Genomic DNA, 18,145 nt, shown 5'->3' with positions numbered 1-18,145 from the left:
ATGAAAATATATTCATGCAAAAGAACAATATCATATTACTAGTAATTAGATAATAACTTACGCCAATGATGCAAATGGAAATAGAAATCACACAGCTTTTAGATGCAAATGGAATATGTTGTTGCGGATGAAAGGATTGGTAGCCATTGCTACTAGTTATTTTAGGCAAATCTTTGAGTTATCTAACCCAAAAGATATAGAGGAAGTGCTATCTGAGGTATCCACAACGATTACTGAGTCAATTAATGAAGATCTTACAGTTTCGGTCTCTAAATGGGAGGTCAAATTAGCACCCTTTGTTATGCATCCAGAAAAAGCTCCATGGTCAGATGGGATGACATCGCTCTTTTATCAGAAATTATGGGATATTTTAAAGAAGGATTTAACTCATATTGTTAATCAATTCCTCTTTCAAGGGTCGATGGCGAGTGGACTAAATGATACAAATATCTGCCTCATCCTGAAGATAACTAAGCCGAATGATATGTCTAAGTTTCACCCCATTAGCTTGTGTAATGTTAGTTATAAGCTAATCTCTAAGGTCTTATTCCAGAGATTAAAGAAAGTTCTACCATACAGAGTTTCAGAAACCCAGTCAACCTATGTTGTTGGAAGACAGATTTTAGACAATATAATGATTGCCCAAGAAATGTTTCATGCCCTGAGAGCTAAAACAAGTGGACGCAATAAAAGGATGGCCATTAAGACAGGTATGAGTAAAGCGTATGATAGGATGGAGTGGTCGTTCATCGAAGCAGTTATGCGGAAGATGAGATTCTCGGAAACTTGGATTGCCTGGATAATGTGTTGTAGCACTTCAGTTAAGTACAAGGTGCTTATGAATTGTCAATCAAGAAGAAATATTGTTTCGGAGAGAGGTCTACGTCAAGGAGATCTTTTTTCTTCTTTTATTTTTATTCTATGCAGGGAAGCACTCGTTAGCCTTCTTAATCATGCAAAGAACCAAAGGAAAATAAAGGGATGCGCGTTACACGCGCATGTCCCTCGGTATCCCACGTTCTCTTTGCTGATGATAGACCTTTCTTTTATAAGGCGGAGCCCCGTGAATGTGAAGAAGTAATGAAAGTAGTCAAGAAATATGAACAAGCATCAGGCTAATGTATCAACTTTTAGAAATCCTCTCTACTCTTTGGTAAGAGGATCTGCGCAAATGTTAGGCAACATAGTAAAGATATACTTGGAATCCAGAATGCAGGAGGAATAAGGACATACTTAGGAATTCCAGAAGATATTAGCGGATCCAAATGCAAACTCTTTTCATTTCTCATGGACAAATTAATGAATAAAGTGAATGGATGGACGGGTAGATGGCTTTCAAATGGAGGAATGGAAGTTTTGATTAAATCTATCTTGCTAGCTCTTCCGACATATGTTATGTCTAGCGTCTTGCTCTCGCTGGAGATATGTGAAAATCTCGCAATTGCCATTGCACAATTCTAGTGGAGTTCACATCCACCAAAGAGAGGGATTCACTGGGAAAAATGGGAAACCTATGTTTACCAAGAGAGGAGGGCGGGATTGGTTTGCGTATGAGTTCAACCTGGCTTTACTAGCAGAACAACTATGGAGACTAGTTCAATACCCTGATTCGTTAGTGGCTCGAGTTTTGAGGAGAAGATACTACATAATGAGTTCGCCTTTACGAACAGTCTCTATAAGCAGTTCATCCTATGTGTGGACCAGTATTTCATCGGCACGATATCTACTGCTATTGGGGATCAGACATAAGATATACTCTGGATATGAGGTCAAGGTGTGGACGACGCTTGGATCCCTACCACACCAGCTAGGCCAGCTCGTCCTTCTGCCCCAGTATTGCACCCGAGCATGAGAGTTAGTGACCTTATTAATCAAGGATCAAAGGAATGGGATGTTGGATTACTGGGGGATTATGTTGCCCCTGCTGATATACCTCTCATAAGAAGTTTGGCCATAAGCTCAACTCATCACCGTGATACATTCTGTTGGAACTACAAAAGGAATGACCAGTACACAGTTAAATATAGATACTGGGTAGCTCAGAACTTATTGAGGACTGAGGATGAGATGGAGGTATTGGAGCCTAGTATAACCAAACTCCAAGCCTTTGCTTGGAAAGAAAAAGCACCTCAGAAGATATGTCATCTTTGTGGCAACTGATAACATGACATGTGGCTGTAACAAGGAACCTGAACCGTCGTAATATGAGATGCGATAATTATTGCCCGAGATGTGGAGAACCAGAAGAAACTATTACTCATGCCATATTTGAATGCCCACCAGCTCTGCAAGTATGGTCCCTATCAGAAACACAATCTAGCCCCAACATTTTTTGTTACCAGGGATTTATGCAAATATGGATTACCTCTGCTGGAGAAAGAATAGTATTATTGAACCGGAACTAGACATGGATCCTTATCCCTGAATTATCTGGTATATCTGGAAGGCTCAAAATGATAAACTCTTTAGGGGAATTGACAAAGAATCTTTGGAGCTAGTCCGATAATGCAGAAAGTGAATGTCAAGCCTGGTTTAATGCAAATGAGATGGTCACTCCTTCTCCACAAGAGCATAGTAGCGAGCAACTTCAGGTCATAAGCGTGGATAATATTTACATGGTGAATGGTTCATGGATTTACACAGCACAGTTCAGTGGTTGTGGTTGAGTTTGGAAGGATATTTTTGGAAAGATTCAACTCATGGGAATGAGAAACTTAAGGAGACGAGAGACTGCTTTACATTCAGAAGTAGACGAACTGTGATAGGCAATGAAGAGCACGATACAACATTCGTCATGTCAGCGCCTTGGAACAAATTGCAAGGATCTGATTGAGATGTTAAAGGAGACTCAAGCTTCGCCAAGCTTTGCAATATAATTGGAGGCTATAAAGATGCTGCAGATATGTTTTCCATACTTCATGATATCTCATATCCCATGGCACAAAATGGAATTTCAGATACCTTACCTAAGACTGCGAGGCTTTGTTAGACAGGTTATTCTATTCTTGTTTGGTTACCCAAACCACCTCAAGTTTGAGTAATATAGCCGTTTGTTGTAAAAAGAAAACATAAGCTAATGATAATAGGATGGAGCATACAGATTTGAGTTTTAGATCGATCACAAATTTTTTGGAAACAAAATTATGGACATTTTCTTTTTACAATTTGTAGATTTGTCATCATACATTTTAATAGATTACAACCCTTTAATTTTGGAAAATTAATAGTTTAATTCAAATATTTTTTTCATCAGTTCCAGTTTCATTTCTATGATTTTATATCTATATAATCTATAAACTATTTTTGGTTTAGCTATAGAATTTGTTTTAGTAGTAAATTCTTACAAAATATTGATACGCGTTATAGGACCATTCATACTCGATTAAATTAACATTCTTAAACCAAAATTTCTGAAAAATGATGGAGCCTGTTGAAATTTACAGAAAATAAAGAATAGGTATATACAAAGGTTAAATTCGATTGGTAGGTTATTTCTTAACAACAAAATAACTTAAAACATTAATAATTTAGAAATTTTTTATTTTGATAGTATTTAGTTTGAATAATAAGTATATTTTTTTTTCTAAATTTTCTAAATATGTTAGAGAAAACTCATATTAACGGTCACATTTTATTTAACGTTAAAGTGCATTAATTAATTTGTAATGTTCACTTGAAAATATGTTTATTTTGTGTTTGAGTATTTAATCACTTATAAATACGAGACAAAATTTCATTCTAAAATACCAGATACAAACATTTTAATATATTATATTAATAACATTTGCCACTTATTTTAAAAGCATTGGCACAATGGCTCACACTTCCTCCCGAACTACTATCGTATTCATTATTGTTGCTTTGGTTTGTGCGTTTGTTCCTGCATTCTCTGTTGTAGAAGCTGAAGCAAAATCACTATGGGGTACATGTCTTCTTAAAATCAGTCCAAAATGTGCGTTGGATATAATTGGTGTTGTCTTTGAAAATTTAACCATCACTGATGCATGCTGTCATGATCTTGTTCAAGAAGGAAAAATGTGTCACAATACTCTTATCAAATATATTGCTGAGAAGCCACACTTAGTTGCCCACGAAACAGAGTATTTGACGAAAAGTGATGCTTTGTGGAATCATTGTGTCTCAATTTCGCAAACTGCTTAATAATATGTTATGCATGTATTGTTCTGATTAACAAAAATTGCATTCAACTATCGTTAAATTTTCTTTGATCAAAAATCGTGGATCAAACAACATGCAATATAAAACGATCATCAAGTTAATCTCATTCTAAATGAATCAATACAAATATTAACACAAGTGAAAAACAATGCGCTATCTATACAATATTGTTAACCTAATAACAAAACATATATGAATAATTTCAAAAAATATTGCTTAATTAGTTTGATTTAACGTATCATTAATTTTAAAATTTAATTTTAATTTTCATCTAAGATGTCAATCATTATTTTTACATACACTGAAAATTATCTTGATAATTAAAACAAGAAGCTAAAAAAACATCTAATGTTTCACCTTGAAATCTTAGAGTTTAATAGTACATGCTAAAATAATGACTTGGAAACAAAAATATTTTTGAATACTCATGTTGTCGACGATTTTGTAAATACGATCATTTATAAAAAAATAATGAGACTGGATGTAATCACGCAAAATAACAATATCCTATGACTAGTAAGTAGATAATAACTTATGCCAATAATATTAGGATGGAGCGTATGGATTTGAGTTTTAGATCGATCACAAAAGTTTTTGGAAAAAAATTGTGCACATTTTTTAATTTCATTTTTTACAATTTGTAGATTTGGCTTCAAAATTTTTAATAGATTACAACCCTTTAATTTTGGCAAAATAGTTTAATTCAAATATTCTTTTCGTCAGTTCCAGTTTCTTTTCTATGAAATTATATCTATATAATCTATAAACTATTTTTGGTTTAGCTATAGAATTTGTTTTAGTAGTAGATTCTTACAAAAAAGGATACGCGTTATAGAAGAATTCATACTTGATTAAATGCTCATTCTTAAACCAAAATTTCTGTAAAATGATAGAGCCTGTTAACATTTACAGAAAATAAAGAATAGGTATAAACAATGGTTTAATTCGATGGATAGGTTATTTCTTAACAACAAAATAATATTTAGAAATATGTTATTTTGATAATATTTAGTTTAAATAATAAGTATATTTGTTTCTCGCAAATTTTCTAAATATGTTAGAGAAAACTCATATTAACGGTCACATTTTAGTTAACGTTAAATTGCATTAATTAATATGTTATGTTCACTTGAAAATACGTTTAGTTTGTCTTTGATTGTTTAATCTCTTATAAATATGAGACAAAATTTCATTCTAAAATAACAGATACAAACATTTTAATATGTTATATTAATAACATTTGTCACTTATTTTGAAAGCATTGGCACAATGGCTCACACATCCTCCCAAACTACTATCTTATTCATTGTTGTTGTTTTGGTTTGTGTGTTTGTTCCTGGATTCACTGTTGAAGAAGCTGAAGCAAAATCATTCTGGGATACATGTCTTCTTAAAATAAGTCCAAAATGTGTATTGGATATAATTGGTGTTGTCTTTGAAAATTTAACAATCACTGATGCATGCTGTCATGATCTTGTTCAAGAAGGAAAAATGTGTCACGATAATCGTATCAAATATATTGCTGAGAAGCCGCATTTGGTTGCCCACGAAACAGAGTATTTGAAGAAAAGTGATGATTTGTGGACTCATTGTATTTCAATTTCGCAAACTGCTTAAAATAGGTTATGCTTGTATTGTTCTGATTAACAAAAAATTTATTCAACTATCGTTAAATTTTCTTTGATCAAAAATTGTGGATCAAACAATATGCAATATAAACAAACCATCCAGTGAATCTCATTCTAAATGTATCAATACAAATATTAACTCAACTGAAAAACAATGGCTATCCATACAAGATTATTAAACTAATAACAAGTCATATATGAATAACTTCAAACAATATTGCTTAATTAGTTTGATTTAACTTATCTTTAATTTTAAAGTTTAATTTTCATCTAAGATGTCAATCATTATTTTTACATACTGTGAAAATTATCTTGATAATTTAAAACAAGAAGTTAAGAAAATATCTAATGTTTTACCTTTGAAACCTTAGAGTTTAATAGTACATGTTAAAATAATGACTTGGAAAAAAAATATTTTTTTGAATACTCATGTTGTCGACGATTTTGTAAATACGATCATTTATAAAGAAAACAATGAGACTGGATGTAATAATGCTAAAGAACAATATCCTATGACTAGTAATAGATAACAAATTATGCCAATGATATTAGGATGGAGCGTACGGATTTGAGTTTTAGATCGATCACAAAAGTTTTGGAAACAAAATGTGCACATTTTTTATTTCATTTTTAACAATTTTTAGATTTGGCTTCAAATTTTTTAACAGATTACAACCCTTTAATTTTGGAAAATTAATAGTTTATTCAAATATTTTTTTTTGTTAGTTCCAGTTTCATTTCTATTTTCTATGAAATTATATCTATATAATCTATAAACTAGATATGGTTTAGCTATAGAATTTTTTTTAGTAGTAAATTCTTACAAAATAAGGATACGCGTTATAGGACAATTCATACTCGATTAAATTAACATTCTTAAACCAAAATTTCTGTAAAATGATGGAGCCTTTTAACATTTACAGAAAATAAAGAATAGGTATAAACAAGGGTTAAATTCGATTGGTAGGTTATTTCTTAACAACAAAATAACTTAAAACATTAATAATTTAGAAATTTGTTATTTTGATAGTATTTATTTTAAATAATAAGTATATTTGTTTCTCTAAATTTTCTAAATATGTTAGAGAAAACTCATATTAACGGTCATTTTATTTAACGTTAAATTACATTAATTAATTTGTTATGTTCACTTGAAAATACGTTTAGTTAGTGTTTGAGTGTTTAATCTTTTATAAATATGAGACAAAATTTCATTCTAAAATACCAGATACACAAATTTTAATATAATATATTAATAACATTTGCCACTTATTTTGAAAGCATTGGCAAAATGGTTCACACTTCCTCCCGAACTACTATCGTATTCATTGTTGTTGCTTTGGTTTGTACCTTCGTTCATGCATTCTCTGTTGAAGAAGCTGAAGCAAAATCACTATGGGATACATAAATGTCTTCTTAAAATAAGTCCAAAATGTGTGTTGGATATAATTGGTGTTGTCTTTGAAAATATAACCATCACTGATGCATGCTGTCATGATCTTGTTCAAGAAGCAAAAATGTGTCACAGCACTCTTATCAAATATATTGCTGAGAAGCCACACTTAGTTGCCCACGAAACAAAGTATTTGAAGAAAAGTGATGATCTGTGGACTCATTGTGTCTCAATTTTGCAAACTGCTTAAAAATATGTTATGCTTGTATTGTTCTGATTAACAAAAAATATATTCAATTATCGTTAAATTTTCTTTGATAAAAAATCGTGGATCAAACAGTATGCAATATAAGCCGGCCATCAAGTGAATCTCATTCTAAATGAATCAATACAAATATTGACTCAATTGAAAAACAATGCGCTATCCATACAAGATTGTTAAACTAATAAAAAGACATATATGAATAATTTCAAACAATATTGCTTAATTTGTTTGATTTAACGTATCTTTAATTTTAAAATTTAATTTTCATCTATGATGTCAATCATTATTTTTATATACTGTTGCAGGCTGGAAATCAGGGATGGCAAGATGGTTGATGGAAGCTTGATGGATCGACCAAAAATATGATCAGATGGGCGATATGATGGAATGCAAGTTATGATCCTGAAAACAAAAGCCAAAAAAAAAAGAGATGTGATTTCTAATATGATAAAACAAGATAAATAAAGATATATAAGATGAAATTAGGCTGCTGGTCGTGTGACACTCTCAGCCTAATCAGTTGATGATTGAAGTGGATTGAGATGGTGCTTTGCTTACTGGATGTGTATCACTCTCAAGCTTGGCAAACGAATTGGAATGGAAGGATGGTGGATTGAGGACGCCACAAGACTCTATGGAAAGGAGCCTTGATAAGTCAAGGTGCTTTGGAGCTGTTTCACACAAACTCAAAAGACTTAGAATAATAGTTTTAAGAAAACTAGAAAACTGATTATTTCATATAACTTTCAAAAATGGGGTACTTTACAATGGACAAACGACCTGAGCTCTATAGGCTCGACTAAGGGGATTCTAGACAAGACCAATCGGTCATAATCAATAAAAGGAAAGCTAATAAACTTGAAAATAAAGTTTGGTCTTCAATAGAAATGATCTTGGAGTAATATGGCCGTTGGAATGAGATTTGCTTGGCCATAAATGGGGAACTTGATTCTTCTTGGACCTGGACGGTGTGAGAGAATATGAAAGCTTCCTGGGAATCTTCTTGATGGCTTGATATGTGCTGAAGTCATGCACAACTTGTTTAGGAAGTAGCTGTTGGAGATTTATTGCCAAGGACTCAAAATATGGCAAGTTGAAGCAAGAGTAGATCCGCCTGATCCACTGGGTGCTGGTGTATTGTAGGAAGTCTTGGACGTCTTCTGGTTGGCTTAGAGCGTCTCCTGGTTTCAAAAAATAGGTTTGGGTCGGACCAAATCGAATTGGTTGAGAGCTTTCCATAAACAGTGTCGGTTTGGCCAGTTTTGGGAAATTGAGCAAACCAAGTAGAACTTCTGGTTGGATTGGATTTCGGCCTTGGTTCTTCTTGATCTGGACTCCTAAAAGGCCCTCCTTAACATAACAAATGGCCTCAGTCGAAGCCTCTTCATGGTTGGACTTGTATGGACCGAAATGTGGCTGTTCTGCTCCAATGGATGCTGAGAAGATGGCTTGACTTGTAAAATCCATAAATTTCTTTTCCGTGAAGATATTGTTGAAATTCCAAACCACAATGACTCCATATTGAGTTAGATCGCTTTTAAAATTGGATTCATTGAAAAATTCCTTCCGGTTGTTGAGATATTCGCTTTGGACTGAACCTCTGTCGCTGTAATCTCCAAGGTGGCCGGTTTGGACAGCTTGGTTGATCTCTGGTTCAGCCACTGATTTGATGGCCGCATCATACCCTCCCCCTTGAAAAAGTTTCAACCTTGAAACTGGATAGCCTGCACCAAGATAGAGCAAGTCAGCTTTCATTCCCTTTTGAGATTCTAAATCCTTACCTTGATGTTGTTTCGGTTTGGGGATGTATTGTGCATCGGGTGGCTCTTCTTTGAATTGATGGGAAATGATCACGCCTCCTGTTGGATCTTCTTTAATGAACTCATGCTCGATAGGACCTGTATTAAATCCCTTTGACAAAAACAAGTGCACTATACCAGAATTGGAAAATTTACAAACCGCATGAGTATTGTCAATACTAGATGAGTCCGGTTTTAGTTCAATTGAATGAGCAGTTGCTACTCCCCTATTTGGACATATTATAGCATAATGACCTATTTTATGACATCTATAGCACATGAGTTTCACTTGTTTTGAATGCTTAGAGAACTTACTTGATTTCCTTTTGCCATGGAACTCAAGCAATGACTTTGTACTAAGCTTTTGATCTATGACTTGTGGAATGGGCTCCTCTTCCTTAGGTGAAAGCTCATTAGCACGAACTGTGTCAATACCTTTGGACAAAGACAAGTGTATGACACTAGAATTGGGGACTAGAAAATCAGTTTGAAATGATCCATCACTCTTTTTAGATAATTCAATTTTCTGTTCTAGTGATGTTTCTTTCAATACTTGCTTAGTGGGACAAGTCACAGCAAAATGTCCTTTCTCTTGACATCTATAACAAGTATGCTCGTTATTAGGGTAAGAAGACTTACCTTGGACAGTGCTGGTCCGATTAGACAGCATGGGTGGACCGGACATGGCCTCTTTTGGTGATATGCACACAATTGTATCTTGAGCCTTATTCTGGCCAGAGAGTGGAAACATCATGGTTGGTGTTTCTTCTTTGTGGACAGTGTACTCTCCATGGCTCTCTGTAATTCTGTCACTTTCCCTTGGACAAGACAAGTGCATTAATCTTGTCATGGAATTAATAATAGCATTTTGATCTAGAGTGGAATTTACCTCAGGTTTTGGTACTTGAACAACACTTTGTTCAGTTTTCGGTTTCCACTTGTGGGGTGGATTTTGATTGAGCTCATGTACTGGTTCGGCCCTTGGAACTTCAGTAAGCATATGGCTCTCATCTGGTATTCCTGTACCAAGAATACAAATGTTTAAACCAGTATCTAAAGGTGTTGTTTGACACTTACCTTTGTTTGATACTTTGATAACTGGTTGGTTTATTAAGCAACTTTGATTGCTTTGTGCTTTGAGCTTCCTTCTGGTCCGTGGGAAGGTTTGTTCCTGGCGTCTCTTCTTCTATGTACCTAGGCTCCTTTAGACCTGTAATAACACTCTTGGACAAAGACAAGTGCATCATACAAGTGGTAGATGATTCATGAACCATATCATCAAGTATAGGACTTACCTTAGCGTTTATGTGCATAGAAGTTTGCTCTGGTTTTGCTTTGGACCTGATCAGAGTATTTTGGCCAACACTTTTACTCATCTTAAAGGCCTTTGGGATGTCACTTTTCTGGCCTAAGCAATGGACAATGGCTTGCCCCTGGTTTGGCTGAAAACTGTCTTGTTTAGGCAAGACTCTTTGATCTTCTTGTGCCACAACTTTTCTTGCTTCTTTGGAGCCATGAGTTAGATACCTCCTTGGGTATAGTTCTTGAATTTCAGAACTTGTAAACTCTGGTGCAAACTCATATCTCATGACTTCTTTAAGAGTTCTCCACGTTTTGATAGTTGGCTCATTGTAAAACTGCCTATCATCTTCTTCTTGTACCCACCATTTAAAGGCATCTTCTCTAAGTTGATCAATAGCATAAGCTAGCCTTTATTTCCTCAGGATGTTGTTGAAGTGAAACCATTCATCAAGGTTCCTCTCCCATCTAAGATAACCTTTTTTTCCTTAAAATTTAAAGAGTTCAATTTTATCAGCAAAAGAGTTATAATCAAACCGAGAATTAACAACATGATTGTTGTGGGTTTTAGAAGTTGTAGTTTGATTGATCCTTGAAGGATTTGGTGGCTTGGGCTCGACATACACAGCTCCCTGGTACATCTCCAAATCTTGTTTTTCCTTGTTGTGGTCGTTGGCCTTGTGCCTGATTTCTTTTCTCCAATTGAGCAATCTTAATTTGGAGCTTTTGTAGAGCTGCGGTCTGTTGGCTCAATGTGGCCTTTAGTTTTTGGCCGTGTCCCGCCTCTTCCATTGCTTCCTGAAAACAATCTCAAAGAGCAAGTGAAAGTATGAGAAGTTATGGTAGAACCAAAATAAGACAAATGCAATGATGCAATTTAACTAAACCGAGAAAATATGCAAATATGAACCAATATGAAATAACTATGCAATAAATAATTTTTCTTTTGGTTTTCTGAATTTAAACTCGAAATTAAACTATATGATATGATAAGAAACACAAATGGAAAGAAAATATGGAAATTAAACTAACACTGATTTTTTTTTGAATTTTCTTTAGATGCAACAATTAAACCAACAATATGCAAACAGTAATAACTATGCCCTTAAATAATTTTTTTTAATGCAAGCACTATGAATACAATATGAAATGATAATAAACACTATGGAAAGAAATATGAAATGCAAAACTAACAATGATGATTTTTTTTTTTTTTGAGTTTTCTTATGCAAGTAACCGAAAATGGAAACAAATATGGATGCTTGAACCCAAAATGATATAAACTAAGCTGAATGATTTTTATTTTTGAATGCCAATAACAAACTTATGAAACAAATATGGTATGCACGAAATTTAATAAAATGCTATGCCTTTTTATTTTTTTATTTTTATGCATCCAAACAAGAAACAAATATGGAATGCAGATTTTTTTTTTGACTTTTCTAAAATGAATGCACAAAATCTAAAAATGGTAAGTGGAGCTGGGGAATAAATGCAAACAACCAGGGCCGGCCCTTGGCTAAAGTGGGTAAAGCCCTTGCTTTAGGCGCCAAAATTATGTTATATATTTTAGGGACATTGGTTTAGCTAAAAACGACAGTATTGTAATGGTTGGTGCTATAATTTGTGTTACGGAAGTTGTGGTTTTGATTCTATACTCTTATATTTTTATAGGGTATATATTTTAGTGATGGATCTAAATTTTTTGGGCTTTAGGCGCCACATGGTGCCGGACCGGACCTGAAAAGAACTAGTCAAGAATTTCAAAATAATTTTGTGTATAAAATGCAAGAAACTTCTTCTCTTTTGTTTTCTTTTCTTAAAAACAATAACAATGCAAAAACTGTTTATATGGATTTTTTGGTTTATGAATGGAAAAACAAATGCAAGCAAGTACGAATGATGCAAGGATAGATGGACATGATTCAGGAGCTTGAGCTCTGATACCAATTGTTGCAGGCTGGAAATCAGGGATGGCAAGATGGTTGATGGAAGCTTGATGGATCGACCAAAAATATGATCGGATGGGCGATATGATGGAATGCAAGTTATGATCCTGAAAACAAATGCAAAAACAAATGAGATGTGATTTCTAATATGATAAAACAAGATAAATAAAGATAGATAAGATGGAATTAGGCTGCTGGTCGTATGACACTCTCAGCCTAATCAGTTGATGATTGAAGTGGATTGAGATGGTGCTTTGCTTGCTGGATGTGTATCACTCTCAAGCTTGGCAAACGAATTGGAATGGAAGGATGGTGGATTGAGTACGCCACAAGACTCTATGGAAAGGAGCCTTGATAAGTCAAGGTGCTTTGGAGCTGTTTCACAAAAACTCAAAAGACTTAGAATAATAGTTTTAAGAAAACTAGAAAACTGATTATTTCATATAACTTTCAAAATTGGGATACTTTACAATGGACAAACGACCTGAGCTTTATAGGCTTGACTAAGGGGACTCTAGACAAGACCAAACGGTCATAATCAATAAAAGGAAAGCTAATAAACTTGAAAATAAAGTTTGGTCTTCAATGAAGATGATCTTGGAGGAATATGGCTGTTGGAATGAGATTTGCTTGGCCATAAATGGGGAACTTGATTCTTCTTGAACCTGGACGGTTTGAGAGGATATGAAAGCTTCCTGGGAATCTTCTTGATGGCTTGATATGTGCTGAAGTCATGCACAACTTGTTTAGGAAGTAGCTGTTGGAGATTTATTGCCAAGGACTCCAAATATAGCAAGTTGAAGCAAGAGTTAGAGTAGATCCGCCTGATCCACTGGGTGCTGGTGTATTGCAGGAAGTCTTGGACGTCTTCTGGTTGGCTTAGAGTGTCTCCTGGTTTCCAAAAATAGGTTTGGGTCGGACCAAATCGAATTGGTTGAGAGCTTTCCATAAACAATGTCGGTTTGGCCAGTTTTGGGAAATTGAGCAACCCAAGTAGAACTTCTGGTTGGATTGGATTTCTGGATTGGTTCATCTTGATATGGAATCCTAAAAGGCCCTCCTTAACATAAAAAATGGCCTCAGTCGAAGCCTCTTCATGGTTGGACTTGTATGGACCGAAATGTGACTGATCTGCTCCAATGGATGTTGAGAAGATGGCTTGACTTGTAAAATCCATAACTTTCTTTTCCGTGAAGATATTGTTGAAATTCCAAGCCACAATGACTCCATATTGAGTTAGATCGCTTTTAAAATTGGATTCATGGAAAAATTCCATCTGGTCGTTGAGATATTCTCTTTGGACTGAACCTCTGTCGCTGGCATCTCCAAGGTGGCCGGTTTGGACAGCTTGGTTGATCTCTGGCACTGAAATATATCTTGATAATTTAAAACAAAAATCTAAAAAAACATCTAATGTTTTACCTTTGAAACCTTAGAGTTTAATAGTACATGCTAAAATAATGACTTGGAGAAAATAATATTTTGAATACTCATGTTGTCGACGATTTTGTAAATACGATCATTTATAAAGAAAATAATGAGACTGGATGTAATCACGAAAAATAACAATATCCTATGACTAGTAATAAGTAGATAATAACTTATAACAATGATATAAGGATGGAGCGTATAGATTTGAGTTTTAGATCGATCACAAAAGTTCTGGAAAACAATTGTGCACATTTTTTATTTCATTTTTAACAATATTTAGATTTGGCTTCAAAATTTTTAACAGATTACAACCCTTTCATTTTGGCATTTAATAGTTTAATTCAAATATTTGTTTTGTCAGTTCCAGTTTCCGTTCTAAGAAATTATATCTATATAATCTATAAACTAGTTATGGTTTAACTATAGAATTTGTTTTAGTAGGAAATTCTTACAACATAAGGATACGCGTTATAGGACAATTCATACTCGATTAAATTCACATTCTTAAACCAAAATTTCTGTAAAATGATGGAGCTTGTTAACATTTACAGAAAATAAAGAATAGGTATAAACAAGGTTTAAATTCGATTGGTAGTTTATTTCTTAACAACAAAATAACTTAAAACATCAATAATTTAGAAATATGTTATTTTGATAGTATTTAGTTTAAATAATAAATATATTTTTTTCTATAAATTTTCTAAATATGTTAGAAAAAACTCTTATTAACGGTCACATTTTGTTTAACGTTAAACTGCATTAATTAATTTGTTATGTTCACTTCAAAATACGTTTAGTTTGTGTTTGAGTGTTTAATCTCTTATAAATATGAGACAAAATTTCATTTTAAAATACCAGATACAAACATTTTAATATATTATATTAATAACATTTGCCACTTATTTTGAAAGCATTGGCAAAATGGCTCACACTTCCTCCCGAACTACTATCGTATTCATTGTTGTTGCTTTGGTTTGTGCATTCGTTCCTGCATTCTCTGTTGAAGAAGCTGAAGCAAAATCACCATGGGATACATGTCTTCTTAAAATCAGTCCAAAATGTGCGTTGGATATAATTGGTGTTATCTTCGAAAATTTAACCATCACTGATGCATGCTGTCATGATCTTGTTCAAGAAGGAAGAATGTGTCACGATACTCTTATCAAATATATTGCTAGGAAGCCACAATTTGTTGCCCACGAAACAGAGTATTTGACGAAAAGTGATGCTTTGTGGACTCATTGTGTCTCAATTTCTCAAACTGCTTAATAATATGTTATGCATGTATTGTTCTGATTAACAAAAATTGTATTCAACTATCGTTAAATTTTCTTTGATCAAAAATCGTGGATCAAACAACATGCAATATAAAACGACCATCAAGTGAATCTCATTCTAAATGAATCAATACAAATATTAACTCAACTGAAAAACAATGCGCTATCCATACAAGATTGTTAAACTAATAACAAAACATATATGAATAATTTCCAAAAATATTGCTTATTTAGTTTGATTTAACGTATCTTTAATTTTAAAATTTAATTTTCATCTAAGATGTCAATCATTATTTTTACATACTGAAAAATATCTTGATAATTTAAAACAAGAAGCTTAAAAAATATCTAATGTTTCCCCTTTGAAACCTTAGAGTTTAATAGTACATGCTAAAATAATGACTTGGAAAAAACAATATTTTGAATGCTCATGTTGTCGACGATTTTGTAAATACGATCATTTATAAAGAAAATAATGAGACCGGTTGTAATCACACAAAATAACAATACCCTATGACTAGTAATAAGTAGGTAATAAATTATGCCAATGATATAAGGATAGAGCGTATGGATTTGAGTTTTAGTTCGATCACAAAAGTTTTGGAAAACAATTGTGCACATTTTTTATTTCATTTCTTACAATATTTAGATTTGGCTTCAAAATTTTTAACAGATTACAACCCTTTAATTTTGGCATTTAACAGTTTAAATCAAATATTTGTTTTGTAAGTTCCAGTTCCCGTTCTAAGAAATTATATCTATATAATCTACAAACTAGTAATGGTTTAGCTATAGAATTTGTTTTAGTAGTAAATTGTTACAAAATAAGGATACGCGTTATAGGACAATTCATACTCGATTAAATTCACATTCTTAAACCAAAATTTCTGTAAAATGATGGAGCCTGTTAACATTTTCAGAAAATAAAGAATAGGTGTAAACAAGGGTTAAATTCGATTGGTAGTTTATTTCTTAACAACAAAATAACTTAAAACATTAATAATTTAGAAATATGTTATTTTCTCTAAATTTACTAAATATGTTAGAGAAAACTCTTATTAACAGTCACATTTTAATTAAGGTTAAACTGCATTTTGTTACGTTCGCTTGAAAATACATTTAGTTTGTGTTTGAGTGTTTAATCTCTTATAAATATGAGACAAAATTTCATTATAAGATACCAGTTACAAACATTTTAATATATTAGATTAATAACATTTGCCACTTATTTTGAAAGCATTGGCAAAATGGCTCACACTTCCTCCCGAACTACTATCGTATTCATTGTTGTTGCTTTGGTTAGTGCATTCGTTCCTGCATTCTCTGTAGAAGAAGCTGAAGCTAAATCACTATGGGATACATGTCTTCTTAAAATCAGTCCAAAATGTGCGTTGGATATAATTGGTGTTGTCTTTGAAAATTTAACCATCACTGATGCATGCTGTCATGATCTTGTTCAAGAAGGAAAAATGTGTCACGATACTCTTATCAAATATATTGCTGAGAAGCCACACTTAGTTGCCCACGAAACAGAGTATTTGACGAAAAGTGACGCTTTGTGGACTCATTGTGTCTCAATTTCGCAAACTGCTTAATAATATATTATGCATGTATTGTTCTGATTAACAAAAATTGTATTCAAATATCCTTAAATTTTCTTGGATCAAAAATCGTGGATCAAACAACATGCAATATAAAATGAACATCAAGCGAATCTCATTCTAAATGAATCAATACAAATATTAACTCAGCTGAAAAACAGTGCGCTATCCATACAAAATTGTTAAACTAATAACTAAACATATATGAATAATTTCAAAAATAATTGCTTAATTCGTTAGATTTAACGTATCGTTAATTTTAAAATTTAATTTTAATCTAAGATGTCAATCATTATTTTTACATACTGAAAAATATCTTGGTAATTTAAAACAAGAAGCTTAAAAAATATCAAATGTTTTCCCTTTAAAACCTTAGAGTTTAATAGTACATGCTAAAATAATGACTTGGGGAAAACAATATTTTGAATGCTCATGTTGTCGACTATTTTGAAAATACAACAGGATCTAATCACACAAAATAACAATACCCTATGACTAGTAATAAGTAGATTATAACTTATGCCAATGATATAAGGATGGAGCGTACGGATTTGAGTTTTAGATCGATCACAAAAGTTTTGGAAACAAAATTGTGCACAATTTTTATTTCATTTTTTACAATTTTTAGATTTGGCTTCAAATTTTTTAACAGATTACAACCCTTTAATTTTAGCATTTAATAGTTTAAATCAAATATTTTTTTTGTCAGTTCCAGTTCCCGTTCAAAGAAATTATATCTTTATAATCTATAAACAAGTAATGGTTTGGCTATAGAATTTGTTTTAGTAGTAAATTCTTACAAAATAAGGATACACGTTATAGGACAATTCATACTCGATTAAATTCACATTCTTAAACCTAAATTTCTGTAAAATGATGGAGCCTGTTAACATTTACAAAATTAAAGAATAGGTATAAACAAGGGTCAAATTCGATTGATAGTTTATTTCTTAACAACAAAATAACTTAAAACATTAATAATTTAGAAATATGTTATTTTGATAGTACTTAGTTTAAATAATAAGTATATTTGTTTATCTAAATTTTCTAAATATGTTAGAGAAAACTCTTATTAACGGTCAGATTTTATTTAACGTTAAACTGCATTAATTAATTTGTTATGTTCTTAGTTTGTGTTTGAGTGTTTAATCTCTTATAAATTTGAGACAAAATTTCATTCTAAAATACCAAATACAAACATTTTAATATATTATATTAATAACATTTGCCACTTATTCTGAAAGTATTTGCAAAATGGCTCACACTTCCTCCCGAACTACTATCGTATTCATTGTTGTTGCTTTGGTTTGTGCATTCGTTCCTT

At 32.7% G+C, this 18,145-nt stretch overlaps 4 protein-coding genes and 1 pseudogene across 4 annotated transcripts; all 5 read left to right on the top strand.

The window, feature by feature from the left end:
• The first annotated feature begins 3,813 nt into the window (after positions 1–3,813).
• LOC106317395 lies at positions 3,814–4,161 on the top strand. Its single transcript, XM_013755221.1, has one exon. The coding sequence runs from the start codon at positions 3,814–3,816 to the stop codon at positions 4,159–4,161; it is 348 nt and encodes a 115-aa protein (XP_013610675.1).
• Positions 4,162–5,448: 1,287 nt separating this feature from the next.
• On the top strand, positions 5,449–5,796 carry LOC106317389. Its single transcript, XM_013755215.1, has one exon. The coding sequence runs from the start codon at positions 5,449–5,451 to the stop codon at positions 5,794–5,796; it is 348 nt and encodes a 115-aa protein (XP_013610669.1).
• Positions 5,797–7,098: 1,302 nt separating this feature from the next.
• On the top strand, positions 7,099–7,450 carry LOC106317315 (annotated as a pseudogene).
• Positions 7,451–14,814: 7,364 nt separating this feature from the next.
• LOC106317281 lies at positions 14,815–15,212 on the top strand. The gene has a single exon (XM_013755122.1). It carries the CDS (start codon positions 14,865–14,867, stop codon positions 15,210–15,212), a length of 348 nt encoding a protein of 115 aa, XP_013610576.1. The 5' UTR covers positions 14,815–14,864.
• A 1,255-nt stretch (positions 15,213–16,467) lies between these two features.
• LOC106317022 lies at positions 16,468–16,815 on the top strand. Its single transcript, XM_013754881.1, has one exon. The coding sequence runs from the start codon at positions 16,468–16,470 to the stop codon at positions 16,813–16,815; it is 348 nt and encodes a 115-aa protein (XP_013610335.1).
• Positions 16,816–18,145: the final 1,330 nt, after the last annotated feature.

This window comes from Brassica oleracea, chromosome C9 (assembly GCF_000695525.1).
Source record: "Brassica oleracea var. oleracea cultivar TO1000 chromosome C9, BOL, whole genome shotgun sequence".
Classification (NCBI taxonomy): Eukaryota; Viridiplantae; Streptophyta; class Magnoliopsida; order Brassicales; family Brassicaceae; genus Brassica; species Brassica oleracea.
Note: the sequence above shows the minus strand (reverse complement) of the source record. Positions and strands in the feature narration are given on the sequence as shown.